This window comes from Triturus cristatus, chromosome 12 (genome assembly GCF_964204655.1).
Source record: "Triturus cristatus chromosome 12, aTriCri1.1, whole genome shotgun sequence".
NCBI lineage: Eukaryota > Metazoa > Chordata > Amphibia > Caudata > Salamandridae > Triturus > Triturus cristatus.
In genome coordinates this window covers 78,307,499-78,325,940 of record NC_140595.1, presented here as the reverse complement: position 1 = coordinate 78,325,940, position 18,442 = coordinate 78,307,499, and the positions used below count along the sequence as shown (strand labels likewise).

At 45.7% G+C, this 18,442-nt stretch overlaps 1 protein-coding gene across 8 annotated transcripts in view; it reads right to left on the bottom strand.

Annotated features, from left to right (window-relative positions):
- TDRKH (tudor and KH domain containing) overlaps positions 1-18,442 on the bottom strand; it is a 375,719-nt gene that overhangs the window by 334,974 nt on the left and 22,303 nt on the right. For all 8 annotated transcript variants that reach the window (XM_085639768.1, XM_085639770.1, XM_085639771.1 and 5 more), the window contains exons 3-4: positions 3,822-3,928; positions 801-993 (exon numbers count right to left, since the gene is read on the bottom strand). In XM_085639768.1, coding sequence (XP_085495894.1) covers positions 801-993; positions 3,822-3,928 — 300 coding nt within the window. The remainder of the gene's footprint in view (positions 1-800; positions 994-3,821; positions 3,929-18,442) is intronic.

Below are 18,442 nucleotides of genomic sequence, written 5' to 3'. Positions count from 1 at the left end.
TTGAACTAGTGCTTGGAGGGGGACTTTCCATGAAATCTCCGCTGAAGAGAAGGAATCCACCATGGCAGCAGGATAATTTTATTTCTCCAACACACGGAGGGCCAATCTCCCCATCTGTCCTTCAGGGTCTCTGGTGAAAATGTACTTAAACGTTTACAGTGAATGCTTATGCGTAGGTTAAATGCAATAAGTCTATTACTTACATGGGTCATCAGTATAGGCTTTCAACTGAACACAAGTAGTGCAAGCCTGGAAAATAGATTTCTCCTCTCAGTCAGCCATGGTGTCATTTAGTAGCTGAAACAGATTCCCTGGTAAATAGAGCACTTTTTCAGAAGTAAAAAACTTACAATAATCTAAAAGCTGAAGCTAGGGCTGGCTGAGGTCACGGAAAGGTTGGGGCAGAACGCTGCTTTGGGACTAACTCGCACACGACGTGCAGTAGAAATCGAAGCTTTTATGGTGGCCTCCAGGGGAAGTAGGAGAGCTGGCACTACCACCTTAATGTGGAAAGTGAAAATCAGGTACTCCAAGGTACATGTGCTATTAAACTTTTGTGGAGACCTATAGCCATTTTAAAATGGTTTACAGCTGTTTAACATTACCAGGGACTCTCAGCCCGATGGTGGGAAATGATTCAAGCATGTTCATATATGAAACATCCAATGCAGGAGAAAGTGCATTATACAATACATAAGGAGGGAGAATATAAATCACTTTAAACATGACGTGCAAATACTAGACTGTTTGCCAAGTAGTTCAAAATAAAGACAATAACCAAACTAATTATTTTAAGATACCTATGATGCGTCCCACCGCCCTCTGTGGGACGTGAATCTTCTCAGTCACCTTGACATTCTCAGCCAGGATCTGGTGTATTGCAGCTTTGGCTTTGCAAACCTGGACAGGAAAGCCACTGATTAGCAGCACACGCTCTCCTACAGACTCCTCTGTGTCTTCTACATCAATGCGGGCACCGGTTTCCTTTCTCAACTGCAGGCACAGAAAGGGGCACTCAGTCAAACTGGATGGCATGAGGGGGACGTTCATTAATGCAATGCACATGTTGATATACAATGGATAAAAACTGCATGCAATTAAGGGGTGGAAAAAAAAGTGGATCTGCTGGAACAAATATGTATCACAATCAAATGACAGCCATGCACAAGAGGAATTAAATCCTACCCAGGCAACTGTCCGACAATGTTCAAATGGGAAGAAATAAAGCCCTTGTAATCCAGTCAACAATATAGAACACTAAGGGTGGATACAAGTAATGTGTGGGTGAATAGAAGAGAAAAGTGGAAAATTATACCAACACTTTGAGAAGGGCATGTTAAATCTAATAAGATATCCAATTTTCCTAATCTGTTGACACATTCCGACAACTATTAACTAATAAGACTATCGCCGAAGAAACAGGCATAAGTTGAGCTTCGGAATGAGAAAATTGTGTTGAACTCGGGATCAAAAACATTTCTGTTGTAGCAAGCAGGATACCAACTTCACGGCAAGCTGGTGCTTCTCATAAAAGAGCAGACAGATCTGTGATTTCCAACGTAATAATCCTAAAACCTCTACATTGCTGGATATTTCAGAAGGGCATGTTATAGAGCTGGTTTTCGTACTGAAGCTACACGTATAATTAAAAAATTGTATTAAGGGCATCACATCAAAAAGCTAGATGAACTAATGAAGCAAAGACTACCTTCTTCCATCAATGTTTTGAACACCTAAAAAGTATTCCAGAACATGTGTGACAAGTGATCATCCAATGATTTTATAACCTTACTCAACTATCTCTTCCCCACTAAAATTGCCACTGCTCCTTGCTCTAGATGTCCTTTACTAGAAACTAGACCGGACTTTACAGTGACACTGGCTGCAGTAGGCTTGACCTTCTTCATCTAAAGGCCTGACATTAATTTGTCCAAACAAACTTCAACACGTAAAAGATGATGTAGCACTCAGTAAATTTCTACCTGTTCTGTCTTCTGAAGACAATCTAAGACACCATGAACGAAAACTAGAATAAACAATCCTGCTTCGATAGCTGACTTCCACAGTAGGAGTTTCCAAGATATGAAACTTTGAACGGTCCCCAAGATCCAATAAATGTGTTGCTCTTTTTGGGGCTAGGGAAAGTAGCAGAAAAATATTGGCAAAGACACCTTTTCGTTTACTCGAAAAGACAAAGCTTTTGATATGAATTGCAAGATCAGAGCCAGTGTTACTTTATGCTTATAAAATCTCAGGTAAAGCTAACATGTCTAGCTAATCTTATGGGTGCGGGGAAATCTCGTTTTCCGTGATGAGGTTTATGAATGGGCTAGAAAGAGGTGTCCTATAAGAGCCCCTAGAGCTGTATTAAGTCCCTGGGTCAGGAGATTCAACTTTTTTTTTTGTTTGGTGCACATGTGATAAAAGGGGTTTAATAAATTCGGTAATTACTTTGGTCAAGGACAGTGCAAGAGAATTAGGTGTTCTAAGGTATCTAGAGACAGTGGCCAGATGACCTTTAACAGGAGTGTTTTAGAACAGATTCCACTAAGTGTAGAGGGTAAGATAAGTTTGTGTGTGGATCACTGTTAGAGGGCCAATGCTCCTTGCAGCCAGTCAGATGCAGATTTTTTTATTTTTTTATTTCATGCTTAAAAGATTCCTATCGCCAACTTGCTAGGAGGATAAAAATACAGTATTTTAGGTCTGAAGCAGAAATGCAGATAGTTGCAAGGAGGTCCGATTGTGATAAGAAGCTGGCCATGGTTCCTGGATGGGAGACAAGGTTTGAATCGGACCGGGTTCTCCATCAGGAGTTCAGTGTACTAAAACTGCCTGGCCCATGCTGGTGCAAGTAGGATGAATTGGCAGGTTTATTTTCTCTGTTTCAGAAGGGCCCTTAGGATCAGGGGAATCACAGTAACAGCGTAAGCAAATGTTCCTGTCCAAGGACTAGTAAGTACCTTGAGACCCAGGAAATCTACCTTCTTGCGCAGATATGGAACTTTCCAGTGTGGCATATAGATCTGGGACCACAATTTTGATATACCAATTATAATTATCGGTCGTTCAACTACCGTTCATGGCAGTCTTTGCTTCACCCGTTTAAAAGGTCCGCCATGTAGTTCTAGAGGCCTAGCATATTTTCTATTGCTAGTGTGATTCTATGTTTCAACAGATGTGTTGAGCTATGCTTCCTGCAAGACCAGTCGTGACTTTAGTCTCCTTATTTCTGTATGTAATAAAAAGTAGTTCTATAGTCTCTTCTTAAGACCAGTTGATACACATTGAGCTGTAAGAAAGACTTCCGAGCAAGCCAGTCTGTCCTTATCGCCAGGATGTTTAGGTGTGGGTTTTGCCCCAAGCAAGAAGGGAAACTGAAGAAAATTTTAAAGCTACACCCGGGACAGAGAACGCATAGCACCGACACTCCTACCCACACATGATTGAGGGCAAGTCAACCCATTTAATGGTATTCATGTTGGTCTTTAGTTTTTCTCCAAGTTTTATTAAACTCCATTACAGTAACATTTACTGGACAATGTTTGACAGTTTTTCTAATATTAGCTCACACTGTAAAACGGAATACAATTTCAATATATATATATATATATATATATACACACACATACACACATATATACACATACATACACCCCCCCCCCCCACACACACACACACACACACATTTTTTTAATTTTTTTTTATATTTTTCCATTAACTAGGAAATAAGATATTGGGTGATGTGACACCATAAGTAACCACTCACTGGTATTAAAATGTCATCCGTGTCATCCCTCCCAAATCGCCCTTGAACTTGCCTGTTTTATCATGGCTCCCTGACGTCCTATGATGGTTTTCACAGCATCCTGTGGTACCTTCATCTCTACTTCAATATCGTCCTCTCCCACAAATGCTGGATAATCATCTGAAGGAAAACCACACAAGAGTAAAAACCCCCATTTCTACAATCGCAGCTCAGTTCTATCTATGCAAGTGCAAGCAAACAGGCCACAAGAGCAGCAACAAAGACAATGGAAAATGTGTAGGTGCATGTGAGAAACAATCACCAATATTTATTGTACAGTCAACCAAACATTTAATGTCCCCAGCCGCTTGTTTACAATTTTAAGACCTCACAAGGAGTGTTGTATGCAGCACCTCACTTTAATAACATCACCGGAAAGGTTGCAACATACAACTGCTTAACTGTAATTTCATCTCCCTTTCAATGACATACTTGCTAAAGACCTTCTGTAGGAAATCAGCCTTTTCTGCATGGCCATAACACATTTTTCACCGTTTGCTGGACCGTATATTTTTGATGGTTTTAGAACTCTGTGCATTTTACCCCATCTAACAAGTAGTGAGTGCTTGTGCTCCCCATTTAAACCTGGTCGAATTGGCATAGAACTAATAAGTGTATTTAACTTACATCTAAGACCAGAGTATATAGTACAAAGGGTACTTGGGGCCTAGAAGTTAAAGGTGACTAGTGGACCGTGGCACCTATTACACCATCCACTACAGTGACAGTGTAAAACATGGTTTCAGGCCTACTAGTGCCTTACAACCTGTCAAAATAAACACTTTTGACAGGTCAAATTATTTTGAATATTAGTAAGCAACCCTATGTAGGCCTGGTCACTTATTAAGCAGCGAGTATTTAAAAGTAGAATACGTAAATATATAATGTTAACATGTTCTTACAGTGGCTAGTACCCAAAATCTATTTTTCCACTGTGGCAGGCTAGCTGTCCTATGCAAAAAAACAGAGTACAAATTAAAAATACGTATACTGTATTTTCGGAATTGGACTAGCCAGAAAAATTAAAAAAAAGAATTTTATTTATTCATTAGTCAAAATCCTCTTCAATGGTGAAATGTAATTTTTAATAGACATTTAAGAAAAGGAACTTTTGAAAAGGAACTTTTGGAAAGTTACCTTTGCCTGCTTGACGTCACAGAAGGCTAAATTAGCATTTACTTACCAACTTACGCCATCCAGTAGCTAGATTTAGAATAAGTGTTAAAAATCCTCCCAGAAGCAATAATAGTGTGACCTGAATGGGCAGAGATGACATCTGAACTTAGCAGAATATGCAGGGTGGGGCTGAGAACTTTTTTTTGGTATTACTCGATCAAATCCTGCTTGAATGTCACATATTGTGCTTGACCCGTCTCCTGGGCTTACATAAAATATTTTGGGATGCACTTGAATGAAAGGGATACAGGACGCCAAAATAATTCTTATATATCCACTGTCTAGTTGTTGGAAACCCCTACCTTTGACTTACCAAACTTCGGTCTCTGGTTTTATTGTGGGTACAAACTGGATTTTAGTGTTCGATGTGGGAGGACTCTAGGATTACCATAGTATATTACACACACACAGACAAACTCTTCAGTCCCCGGAGCCCAAGTTTAGTGTGGCCGAAGTCTTTTGCCATCTTGCCAATCCCCAAAGAGGATAGGGATGGTCATAGGAACTTTTACCCCATTGGTTAGGGCATGCCCAGGAGTCGATCCCACCCAATAGCTCGCACCAGACATAAATATGGCACTTCCAGGAACCCACTTCAGAACACAATTAAACCCAGAGGAAGAAGAGGACTGGATCTACGACCTGAGAAGATCCCTGAAGGATGGATCTGCTCTCTTTTACACAGGTCAACCAAGTGGACTCCAAGGTTCAGAAGGCTGACCTCAAGTAAAGCTACAAGGACACAAGCTACAAAATGCCTAACTGCAACTTCCCAGCTGACCTTGCTGTTTGGCCTCTGCCTGACACCCTTTCAGTTGCTAAGTGCTCCCCCACCCCCAAGGTACTGGGGGAGGGGCTTTAGAAGTATACGCCTAAAGTTAGATGGTAAAATCTTTGACCGGGGTGAACCTGGTTGGTGTATCTGATCTGCACTTCATCAGGGACAACATCAAATCGTGAATAGGTCCCGGTCTACCGCGTCCATCGACTATCATTGCCACTTAATGCTTCTTGGCACTATTCCTACTTAAAACTTTAGAATTTCACATCTCCGGCTTCCCTTACATTTTTGCCATTTTGTTGATTACATTTTACTCTATTTTCTAACTCAGTTTTGCAGTTTTATTGTATTCCATTTGACTGGATTACCATTTTGGTACTGCATAAATACTTTACACATTACCTTCAGTTAAGACAATCTGCTCTGTGCCATATCTATCTGGGGGTGGAGCTCGGGCTAATTTAGTGACTTTGAAGGATTTACACTTACTAGGGTTGCAATTGTTCCTTGAAGTGCGCAGTCAGTCGCCTAAAATAATCCAAATCCTTACACCTTCCCCAAATCTTCATTCAGAAGTCTTCTCAACTGGCATTTTTATTTCCTTAGTGGGCCCTTTTCTTTACTACCCGACCTAGTCAAGGAGTACACTGCTAGCAGGCATTTTTGGGGGAATATGATTTTGCTACAATTTGAAGCAGCAGCAATTTTGACAAGCCACTTCCAGTCTTAAACTTGGGGACAGGCTGACGTATGCTGTAAATGTATTACTTTCTTGGGATCATCTCGGATCCCTTCACCAAGACATATTCTACCACTTCAGCAACAAAACAAAAAGCTATTCAATAATGCTTTACGAGAATTAATAAAGATAAGTACTGTTAAACTGTAGTCATACAGGACACCAAATATGCTTCTTTTTGCCCTGAGGTGGCCGTTGTTGGCGTTTATGCTGAAGGAGTGTTGCAGAAAAGAAAATGTTTTGCATACAGTGATGCTTACTATTCTGCTGTTGGATGTAGAAACAAGGTCACTCTTGATGGAGCGATATACTTTTGTACATTTTTATATTGTGCTGTTAAATATACACAGCAACAAAAAACAAACAGACCCTGGAGAGAATGGAAGGAGTGGCAGACTGGTCAACAGGGTCAAAGGCCTTTGAGTAGGGGGGGGGGGGGGGGAACAGACTCAAGAGGTTTGAGAAGTGTGTGCGCGCGCGGAGGGGTAGGTGTTAAAAGATCCAGAATTAAGGTGGGGAATATCAAAGGCCCAAATGAAAGATAATGGAGGAAGTCAAAAGGCCCACTGGAGAAGCTAGAAAGACAAGCAAACGGTCATCTGAAAGTACAAAGCAAAGAGATAAAGAAAAGAAAAAAAAAAAGGGGGGGGGGGGGAGGAGAGAGTGAGTCAATGGAAAGTGCGGAAGATCAAAGACCTTGGGAATAAAAAAAGGACGTAAAAAGCAGATAAAAGTATGAAAGGGTGCAGAATAAACAAACCCCAGCATTATCTTTCTTCATTGATGCATACACTTGGAATCATTACACGTGATTGAGGTGGGAGTCCTCAAGGTGGTTTTTAAATAGCAGTGCTAAAATATTCTGACACAAACAGTAATAGAATCACTCAAAAAAAAAAAACAAAAAAAAAAAAAAAAAAAAGCACTGGCAAAGTCAGTCAGCCTCGGCAATGCGAGAGCTATGGTCTTTGTCAATGCTAATGTCTCTTACCCATGTAGCTCAAGAGCACACATTTTAAGCGAGGAAGCCGCAATTTATCCTCGTTTTCTAGTTTCACTTTGTATAAATCAGGCAGAAAATAAGTATCCATTTGTCTTTATACCAAAGGACAAGCGTTTTATATGAGCACTAGTTATATTACATAAACTCAAATGCATGGTTTATAGGCATAGGAAGATTAAGTGATGTGCCTAGAATCACCGGATGTTAAGCCTATTCCGAGACTGTTCCGCTGTCAGAAGTTCTGATCGTGATGCCACACCCTGGGTAGAGGGAGGGAGAGGCAGGCAGAAGCTAAAACAAGCATTTACAATGCAATAGGTCTCGCATTGATGCGAGTGAGCTATTGGCATTGCAAATAACAATGCCTTTTATTTTTGTTTTCTTTTTAAAAACCTAAATAAAAGGCATTGTAATTTACAATGCCAAGAGCTTAAACTCACGCAACTGCGAGACCTATTGTATTGCAAATGCTTGTTACGGAGTGCTGCCAGGCGCAGACGATGAATGCAGAACCTGGCAGTGCAGACACAGGCCGGCACACTGTACCAGTAAATCGCACTCTGTACAAACTCCCAGGCTCCCCGCCCCCCTCCCCTCCAGGGCGGAATCTATGAAGTTTTTCCTCTCTTCGTCACTGTACCAGGGGCCTGGCGGCAGTGTACTTCTCCCAGCTGAATATATGTCGTTACTACGCATTCCGTTGCAACGCATGCCTTTACCACGCATGCATTACAACGGAATGTGTTTTCCACGCTTTGCCGTTACCTCGATTTTACCTTCACTCCTGTGCATTCTAGGCGGGCTCACGCAAGGCGAGAGGCGCCAGACTGCAGGAACGGGCCTGAATCTGTCACACCGAGGGCTTGGATTCATTTATCTCTTCCTTATAGTTCCTGGGAGGATGGGCCGGGCGGCTGATTCACCGGAGACCGCTCCTTTCACAGGAAAACGGCCCGTTTCCTGTCTTTTTTTGTAAAGTTTGTTTTCGTTGCTATACTCATGCATTTAGACATTTCACATTTATTTACACCGGAGGTGAACTGTCGACTTGAAAAGGTGCCCTAAAAGACGTTCTATATTCACCATCACCTTTGTTTAGGTGTTTTGACCCTCGTGCTGTGCCGTATGCTGTGCTCTATGCCGGTGACGCAACCGTCAGCACGAGCCAGCCATCCAAAGGATGGATGGCACATAACTGTCCAAAACTGAATGTACTTAGAGGAAGCTCTTCCCGGGAAAGACCCTGCGTGCTGGGACAACAAGGTCTGGCCGACCGGCCTGGGTTATTTTCTGTTTCTGGTGGGTAAATGAAAATTAGGGAGCGAGGGCAAGAGGGGCCTCGGTAAAATTCCTGGTTAATGCTCGTCGTTCTGGATTGCGAGAGAAATCCTGGCCTTCCTCACAAGAGAGATGCACAGTGCAGCAGCAGCAGGAGTTCTGTCTCAAGTTGACCACTCTAGTAGTCGGTTCTTTCTTTTTAGATCTCGCCTGACCCAGCGCATGCGCTGGTCTGGCGAGACTTTTTGAGAGGGCTCCAAAAAGTGCTACCAGGCCCGCCTAGAGCTACAGTGCATGTGCGCGTGCGCCGCGCTTGACCGCGATTACTTCACTTTTGCGGCCGCACGGCCGCTTGGCATAGTCAATAGGTCTCGCTTTTGGGACCTTATTAAGTATTTAGTTATGCAACTGTTGCATAGCTAAACACTTATAAGGTCCGAAAGGCGAGACCTATTGACTATGCCAATGCTTGTTCTCTCCTGCTGTGCAGCTTTTAAGCCTAATGGACCCGTGGCGCCAGTAAGACGCCTGCTCCCGAGCAGAACAAAGACAGTCATTATGACAGCATGCCGACAAGCGCCCCACACTGCTAAATAATAGCACATCTCCGGAAAGGACCTATAATTAACTCAGCAGGTCTTCCGGAGAGGAGCACTCCAATAGAATGAACGCGCAAAAGCTGTTCATGTGAAGCACGTTCACAGACCACAATCTGCTCGTGGGAAGCGCGTTCACAGACCAAAGTCTGCTCGCACACTGGTTATTATTATTATCGATACTGTTGTCAAAATGTTTGTTAATTTGGGTCTATCTAATTCTTTCCCGTCAGCTCGAAAAGTAGTTTTGCGGGTTGGCTCTAATTTTTACTCTGTACGTTACCAGACTGACAAAACGACTGGTACTGGAGAACTGAGTGATTGTGGACCAGTCTCCAGTCGAGGCCGTGACGACAATCCTCGCCGGAAACCGTCCCTCCCTCCGCCTTCTCCCCCGGCCGCTGAAAACAAGATGGAGAAGAGACTGAGCTTCTGAAGCGCTGCAATATCTTCACCCCTCTTTTCCCCGTTTTTGACCAGAAATCCTGGCGAGGGAATCTCGGAGTAAAGCTGGGCTTCAATCGGGACAATGAGTGGCGCTAGTAGCGTGGGGGAGCCCCCTGAAGAGACAGCAAAGGCGTTGGCTGATGTAGCGGTCTTTTACCTGTCCGAAATTCCGTATAGTCACTCACAAATGGAAGCTGCAGCGCGACCTAGGTCATCGTGTGTGAATTAATGTCTTTGTTACCCATTTAGTTAAATTGCAGGTTGTGCTGCTTTGGGATAGGGCAGTTGGAGTCCCGCTTACTACGTGCAAATGCTGTTCATGTGAAGCGCGTTCACAGACAGCAATCACAACACTGCGCGTGCCCCAGTCTGTCTCCCTTGAGAGGCATCTCGGCGACAATAGGTCTCGAGAGCGAGACGTAAAAACAAAGCAATTCAAGAGTAGCTGCTCACTGGATAAACAAAGGAGCCATCGGCACTCTTCCCGTCCCCCCCCCCCCCACACCCCCCAACTCTTCTCCCAGCCCCAGAGGGGATGTCCTGTGGCCGGCTGTGAACGCCACTGTGTCTGAGGTCTTAATACACAACCTGAGGTGCTCTCAATGAACTGGCGTCTGCTCAACATGCACAAACTTATGTGGTACATGTATGTGCATCGGAGTACACAACCTCATTAATGCTCTGAATCGGAGCTGGAAAATTAAAAGAGGCGCAATATATGGGTGATATGGAGGGGAGTGATGTGGGTGAGATGTGGCATCCACTCCTGGCTGTGTACTTAACTGGAAATCTAATGCATTTATACACCTGCTACGTGTATAGTAATAATAGCTGTATACAGCTACCTTGTGCATAAGATAGGAGCAGAAACACGCAAACAAAACAGGAACAATGGCGGGTGGGAGGTGAGCGGGCTCAGCGTGGAGGATGGGGGGGTCAATTATGAAACAGGGAGTGGGTAGGAATGGGTGGAGAAGAAACTGACTAGGGCGGAGAGGAAAATATAACCACTTGTGGAGTGCAGGAGCACACAAAAAAGTAGCCCCAAAAACGGAAGCAGTGTAAGGACACAAGTACTTGGTCCATCCTTCAGGGGATGGTTAAACATAAGAAGAGGATGTGACGCAGGCATGGCTTGACAAACAGGAATTACTGAAATAAGACCAACTCAGAAGCAAACCACTGTTAAGCTATGAGTGGGCTGCAAGTCCACTGTATGTGCACGGTCTAGCCGAGACCTAATAAATAATACCCAAACCTCAGCCAATGAGGTGTGACCACACAGACCTCCCATTCTTTACCAGGCCACCAAAGTTCAGACTTTTATTGCACCATGTGAAAGCATATAAATAACTATGGTCTCCGGACAGGAAGAGGGACAGCCGCAGGTGAATCAATGAAAAACGAATGCAGAACTGCAGTTAAAGGTAAGTAGCTGGTTTCTTCTTCAGCATTGGATGTTTCATAGATCCACTCACTTGAATCAAACTAGTAATCAGTATTGACTTACTGACAGTACTCCGCATCACCTACAGCCAAGTACTGCGAATAAGACATCTGCAGCAATGAGGACATTTGTAAATAACATCTACAGGAGCTTGTTAGATAAGTGGTTCTTAATTGTGATCCAGGGACACATTGGGGTCTGCGACATCTGCTCAGGCGGTCCGCGACAGCTTAGAAAACTAAGTAATATTAACAGGTTAATAAAGTGCACGTAGGGGCGTGGCTATGATGGCCATGACGCCGCACCCCCTTCTTCCCCGGTGCCCCAGAAAAGTGGGATCTGTGAAGAAGCATTTTGCGACAGAGGCAGGGAGGAGCATAGGAGACCTTGAGCTCTGCTGCCGCGCGCACACCAAAGATGGCGGCTGGACATAGGCCGAAGCTGCTGTTGCCTGAAAGCTGGGACTCTGCAGTGGTTGGGCACCACAGCTAAGCAAGTGAAGCATGCGCCTCTCTGTTGCGACCCCTACTCTCTGGCTCCAAATCGAGAGGCGGCGAGGTCCTCCAGCTGGTGCAGCTTAAAGCCGCAGAAGAGCTGCATAGGCGCCGCGTTGCCGCGGGGGATCTGCAACCCGGTGGGCTCTTAGAGGACCAAGGGAGCCATGAGAGATACTTTGGGCCTTCAGGCACTGGTCCAGTGGTATTGGGTTTGTGATTGGCCTCCTTTTCGAAGTGGAAGGGGTGGGTGCCCCTCAATGGTGTAATTGGCTCAGAACGTGGGCAGACAAGTCTCATCAGCCGAAGACTGCAGTGTGGACCAGGCAGCCGGGGTTGCCCTGTGGAGTACCTTCTGGGGGGTGGTGAACGGTGTGCCTCAGGTGCCTGGGCCAGCAGGTAAGGACTTTCTCATAAGGACGAGTGCCTCTTCTTGTCTGGATAGAGGCCAGTGATCTTGGACGGGACTGCTCCAGGTGGGTTTGCCACTGTTGCGACACCCAGTCACCCTCTTCTGCTGCCTGCAGGGGTTTTTCCCTTTCATTGCCTCACCCTTGAGGACAACAGCAGTTTGAGAACTTGGACCTGGTGCTCCTACGACTACCATGGGTACCGTGATTTCGCCTTGCTTCTGGGCCGCTAGTGGCTTCATCCTGGAGGTCCGGCCTCCAGCCAGAGGTGGGGTGGGGGTGGGGCTGCTTCTTCCTCTAGTCTTTCCACAAGCTGCCCATGAGGAAGCAGACTTGATCCCGCAGAACTCACTGCACTCCTTGGATGGCGGGGCTCTACCGGCTTGGACCGGGCGGACAAGGGGGCTGAGGATGCTGTACAGGACACCATGCAGATGTGCATGCCAGACTCCTTTGGGTCCCAGGAGGAGGGCCCAGGAAGCAAATTGTGAGGCCCTTCAAGAGAACAATTGGGCTGTTCCTGGTATTGTGTGTTTGTGAGTGAGAGGGTGCGTGAGACCTTGGCAGCATTGGTTTTCATTCAGTGAAGATCGTGCCCGATTTCAGGGCTGCCCCAAATGGGAGTGATATGCAAATATATTAACATGGTTGTCAAGTGCTGCAATCCTCAGGACTAGGGGTGCTCCTGTGGGTGTAGGAGTTATTGGCCAGAGGCTGTGTTTGAGTCTGTTATGAGTGGGGTTGAGGGTGACATTCTTCTGGGGTAGAAGTATGAGGTGGGGAGGGGGGGGGGGGGGGGGAGTTGGGGGAGGGCAGGTTATGTTTGTTAAGAATTGTTTGATCATGCAGTCCATACATATTCTTAGTCATTCTCCAGTATGCATTGTCCACGTTGAAGAAGCTACTGTCCCAGGCACGTTTGCTCCTGCATTGGATCTACTAGATCAATAGGACCCGGATTTGAGCAGAGTAACACCCTGCTCAGATGGTGGCGGTTAAGATATTGTCCTGGAACATAAACGGCCTGTTTGATCATATTAAAAAGATCTGCAGTCCTTTCATATGCAAAACAATTCCAGCCAGCGGTTCTTATGTTCCAAGAAACTCACTTGCTAGGCGTACATTGCACCTTTAAAAGTTACTTCGGCTACATCAGGGTTTACCACACAGGGTTTTCCCGGGGCCACAGAGGGGTTGCCATTTTGATGCACAAGGGGTTCCCTCTGGCGGTGTCCACTTTCCACGTATTTTCTCAGGGGCGCTACGTGGGGATTGACGACCAGCTGGAAGGTTGGCACGATTAGGTTTTTACAGTCTATGTTCCGCAGAACTTGCTCCAGGCCAAGTTGGACTCTCTGGGTGCTCTCCTGCTGACCCTCCCACAGGTGAGTTACAGTGGTGGGGGGGGGGGGGGGGGGGGGGGTGACTGCAGTGCAGTCCCTGATCCGGTACTGGATGTCTCTGGCTCCCCCACCACAGGAGCATCAGACATGGTTCCGCCACCTTTCGGTTTGAGCAGACTCCCTGAGATTGTGAAACATTTGCAGAATGTGGCATCCCCGTGACCGCGCCTATACCCATATGATGGCTGCTCACAAGACCTCATCACACATGGACCTGGGTCGGACTCCTTGCTGCGGATTTTATCCAGTTTTCACATCAAGGCCCTCTTTAGCAGAATCTTAGAACACGCCCCGCTTGTTCTCCAGATTGAGCTCCCAGGTATTTACGCATGGCACCTTACGGATCATGAGTGTTCCGACCTTATGGAAGAGGAAATCCATTCTTACTTTATGGTGAAAGAGGGATCTGTAAAGTCAGTGGGTACACTGTGGGCGGTCAGTAAACCTACCCTCCCTGGTGTTATCACGGGGGGTATGTGTGGGGCAAGGAGGCACAAAAGCTGCAGCAGACAACATCGCTGGGGGCCCATATACCCTCCTTGGAAAGAAGGGCCCAACAGTAGCCTTCTGCTGCCCTAGGTCACCAACTGGTTTTGGCTCGCTCCCACTTGCAGCAGGCCTCGCTGGAGGAAGCACGACAATGATGGAGGGCATTGACACAGAAGGTGTACGGAGACTGGGATAACTCCAGGAAGCTTCTCTATTGGTTGGCCACTAGGGAGGTCTCTTCAAGGGTGGTGCCCTCTGTTATGGACAACAGCAGACACCTACTCATGGAGGTCCTGTCTGTGGCGCAGACCTTTGCAGACTATAACCGTGCTTTGTACAGCCCCTTCGTGTGATTGAACTCTCAATGCTCAGGGACATCCCGCTGCCCTCGATTCCCCCGTCGATGGCCAAAAATCTAGATCAAACGCTTACCTTGGAAGAGATCGGGGAGGTGCTTTTGGATGTGTCCCCGGGCAAGACTCTGGGGCACAACAGGATCCCGATGGAGGACTACTGGAGGTTACAGAATCTTCTACTCCCTAATCTGTTAGTACTGTATGGCAAGGCTGTGGCCCAGGTGGCATTTCCCAAGGGACTAAACGCGGCCACAATTGTGGTGCTCACTAAACTGAGCCAACCTTGGGAAAGATGATCCTCATACCGGCCGCTCTCCCTCTCATCAATTCTGATGGTAAAGTGTTGGCCAAAGTTTTGGTTAAATAGAGGTTTTGCGTCCTTCCCTTTTTGATTTACCTGCATCAATGCGGCTTCATGCCAGCACGAGGTAAGAGATGTTTGTAGAGTCCAGGTAACCCTCTCACAGGCTCACTGCCTCCGTGGGTCCGGAGAAGGCTTTTGACACTGTGGACTGGTCCTTCTTAAATGCAGAGCTGGAGAGAGCCGGGTTGGGTCCCCACCTTTGCGCTCTCGTCGGTTTACTCTATGCCAACCCGACAGCTCAAGTCTGGGTTAATGAAGTCTTAACACCCCCATTTCCTATAGTTATGGACAACAGACCGGGTTGTCGTATATTCCCAGTTATTAACCCCGACTATCGAGCCTCTGGCGCTCCTTATTCGGTGCGATGCTCGTATCCAGGGGTGGTCCTGGGACGGTGGCCCAGAGGAGCCTATCACGCTGTATGCAGATGACATCTTGGTGTCCCTAATATAGCCACAGACATTGTGTCGCCTTGTCTGGAGATCCTGCTGTTGTACGTGGAGGACTCGGGCCTCCAGGAGAGGGAGTCCAAATCTCTGTTGGTCCCCATATCTGGTTCTGCGAACGTCTGTGCCTGGCGAGCCGCGATCTCCTTGCGTCACCTTTCCTTCAAGTACTTAGGTATTTACATCTTGTGTCTTCCGAACTTGGCCTGGAGTCTTAATCGAACTCCTTCAGTCAGAACGAAGGAGGATCTGCGGAGGTGGGCCAGTCTACCACTGCATAACCTAGGAAGGATGGCTTGGTTCAAAATGATGGTCCTTCCGCGTTTTCTATAGGTCTTTTCAAACTTTCCCCATTCAATTCCCAGGAAGTTGTTCCAGGGCCTTACCTCGTCTATCCGAACCTTTCTGTGGGCAGGTGGCCGCCCTCGGGTGGCTTTCAATTGCTGTCAATCTCCCTATGAGGGAGGGATGGGTATGGCAGACTTCCACAACTATTATTTGGCTTTGCAGTTGGTTGTGATGAACGACTGGTTTTATGGGGGGGGTGGGACGACCTGACCTTTCTTGTGGAACTGGCCACGCTTGGTCTTAACAGGTTGAGGCGCTTGCTGTATGGAGCCCAGATTCCTTGATCCCTTCCTGATCGCACTCTGGTAGTGTTGATGTGCATGAGGTCGGCTCCGTTACATGGGCTGGGATCACTAGCTAGCTCCCTGGGTAGTTCCCCTTGTGGCATGGGACTTTGCTTCACTATACTGAGAGTCTGGAGGGCTTTATGCAGTGGGAAAGGATAGGCATCACTCATCTCGGAGACATCTGGCCAGTGTCCATGTGCAGATGTTTCAGGCGTTGCAGGAACAGTACCAACTATCATGTACCCAGTTTGATAAATACCTGCAGCACGCTCCATCTGTGAATATTCCACCAGCCACACAGATCCCAGAGTTTCATCCTCTCAAGGCCAAACTTTTGATGGGGGGGGGGGGAAACTAAATAGAGGGGCAATCTCCCCGATTTATCATTCATGGATTACTAATGGCCTTGACTCCTTCCTGAAACTGCAAAGAAAGTGAGGAGAAACCCAAGTAGTGGAGTCGGAAGACGTGGAGTGGATCGAGGCCAGAATGGGCCTCAGAGAGCTCGCCATTTCTGCAAGGTATAGACTGGCCCAGCTTAACTATTTACATTTTACATACATGACTACCTCGCGGCTTTGCAGTGCTGGCAGAGCCTCTTAGGATGATCCCTGCCGGACGCAGATTTCTTTCACATAGTTTGGTCTTGCTCCGGCCAGTTCCCTTCTAGGAGGCAACTGCAAGAGAACTGTTGGCGACCTCAGAACGCCAGATTCCTCTTACCCCCAGGGTGGCTATGCTGGAATTTTTGGAGGATATACAGGGGAAAAGGATGGTGGCAACACCGATAGCTGAACTAGATATCGCCAGTAAATGGAGATCTGCAAAACTCCCTTTGATGGCAGAGGGGAATAGATTGGTGCGCCCAGTTGGAACCACCAATATATGAGTTCAGAGGCTGTCACCGTAAAATCAGGAAGATATGGTGCAAGCGGTGGACACATCACGGCCTAGGTGTGGGAATTGCAGTTTGAGTGCCTGTTAAGCTTATAATTTATTTTCTGCTTCACAACTGACAGACCGCATGATAGAACTGACAAGCTTTAATGAAGGAAAAAAAAAAATCTGCACAAATAAAACAGCAAGCACAAGTTTAGATGTCTAGATTCAGGGGTGTGGACTTCCTATAGCCCGACATCCAGGACATATTGTTCGAGGTAAAGGACAACAAGTTTATGTGTATTTGGTCCTTGGGACAAGTAGGGCCAACCCCTGCAGCACAAAACTTTTGGCTGCCCGATTACAGTACCACATTATGTATCAGGTCTGCAGTTAAGGTAATATTTGTGACCATATGTTAATGCTCTTCAAACTTGTATTTATGGTTCATTAATACAAAGCCTTTATTATTAATGTGAGCGCTTTAAGGAAATGCAAGTTCAGACTGCACTACAGACAGTGGTTCCAGTATAAAAATGTGTACACGTTTGCAAAGTTTAACAATATCAAGGTACATACAATGCTTCTAGGATGCTCTCCGATTATATGCATACATATGCAAAAGCTCGAAAGCAAGATTGATGATTCTTTTCTTGCAAAATAAAATGTTCACCAAAACAAAAAGCAACTAGGAAAAACCTTTTTTGCTAAACTATTGTGAAATTTTATGTAACACTTCTGTGAAGCATCATTTAATGAAATGTGTTGATGCATGCTAGCATTTCCAAAAAGTATTCATAATGGAAAATCAGTGTAATCAATTTCAACGAAATTCTAGGGAAAATTAACAAAGCATTGGCGAAGCCAATAGGCATTACATTGGTGGTCAGCCTTTTGATCTTGCCAATGCGTGTCTTGTTTGGATAAGTTTTTTCTAAAAAGGTTAATGTTGTGGGAGCATCCAGGCCTTCGTCATTATAACAAAGATTGGCAAAAGAAAAAATATTTTTGGTCTAAAAAAAATAAATAAAAAATAAATAAAAATGTAATACATTAATAAATCACAGTGTACCACAGTAGTTCCCGACACTGAACAAAACTACTTTGCAGGCCGATATGCTCCTTCTGAAAGAGCAGAATGCGGTTAGTGAAGCCAGCCCTAGGGGAGGGGGGGGGGGGGGGGGGGGGGGGAGGGGGAGAGAAAGAGCGAGAGACAGCGAAACAGAACCAGACCCAAATAGGGCCCAAGAAAGCCACAAAAGCGCACCCATGGTATAGGTCTTTCCAATAGTGTAGATTTACAGCTGTCGTTAGTTCACAAGAATTTACAGAAGTAGGTCAGGAAATTGTCCCCCTAGAAAATATTTGTGAACTGCAAATATGCTTGTATAGATTTGCTCATGCGAAAATCTGTTGCGCGGTAACAAATTCACAAATCCTTTTTTCCTCAAACCCTGGAAGACGTTTTACTTCTGCCCTTGTCAGGAGTACATTTCCATCCTCTCTCTAGATGGAAAAATATTAGAGACAAGCTGATGAAAACCCATATAACATGCAAGTTAGTAGGTTTACACCTACTCAAAAAAGCATTCCAACTATGGGGAAATATTGCTTACTTCTACCTCCAGCCCCAGAATGTAGATCTACGGAATGGTGGCAAAATAAGGGATATGATAGTATTCAAACCCTGT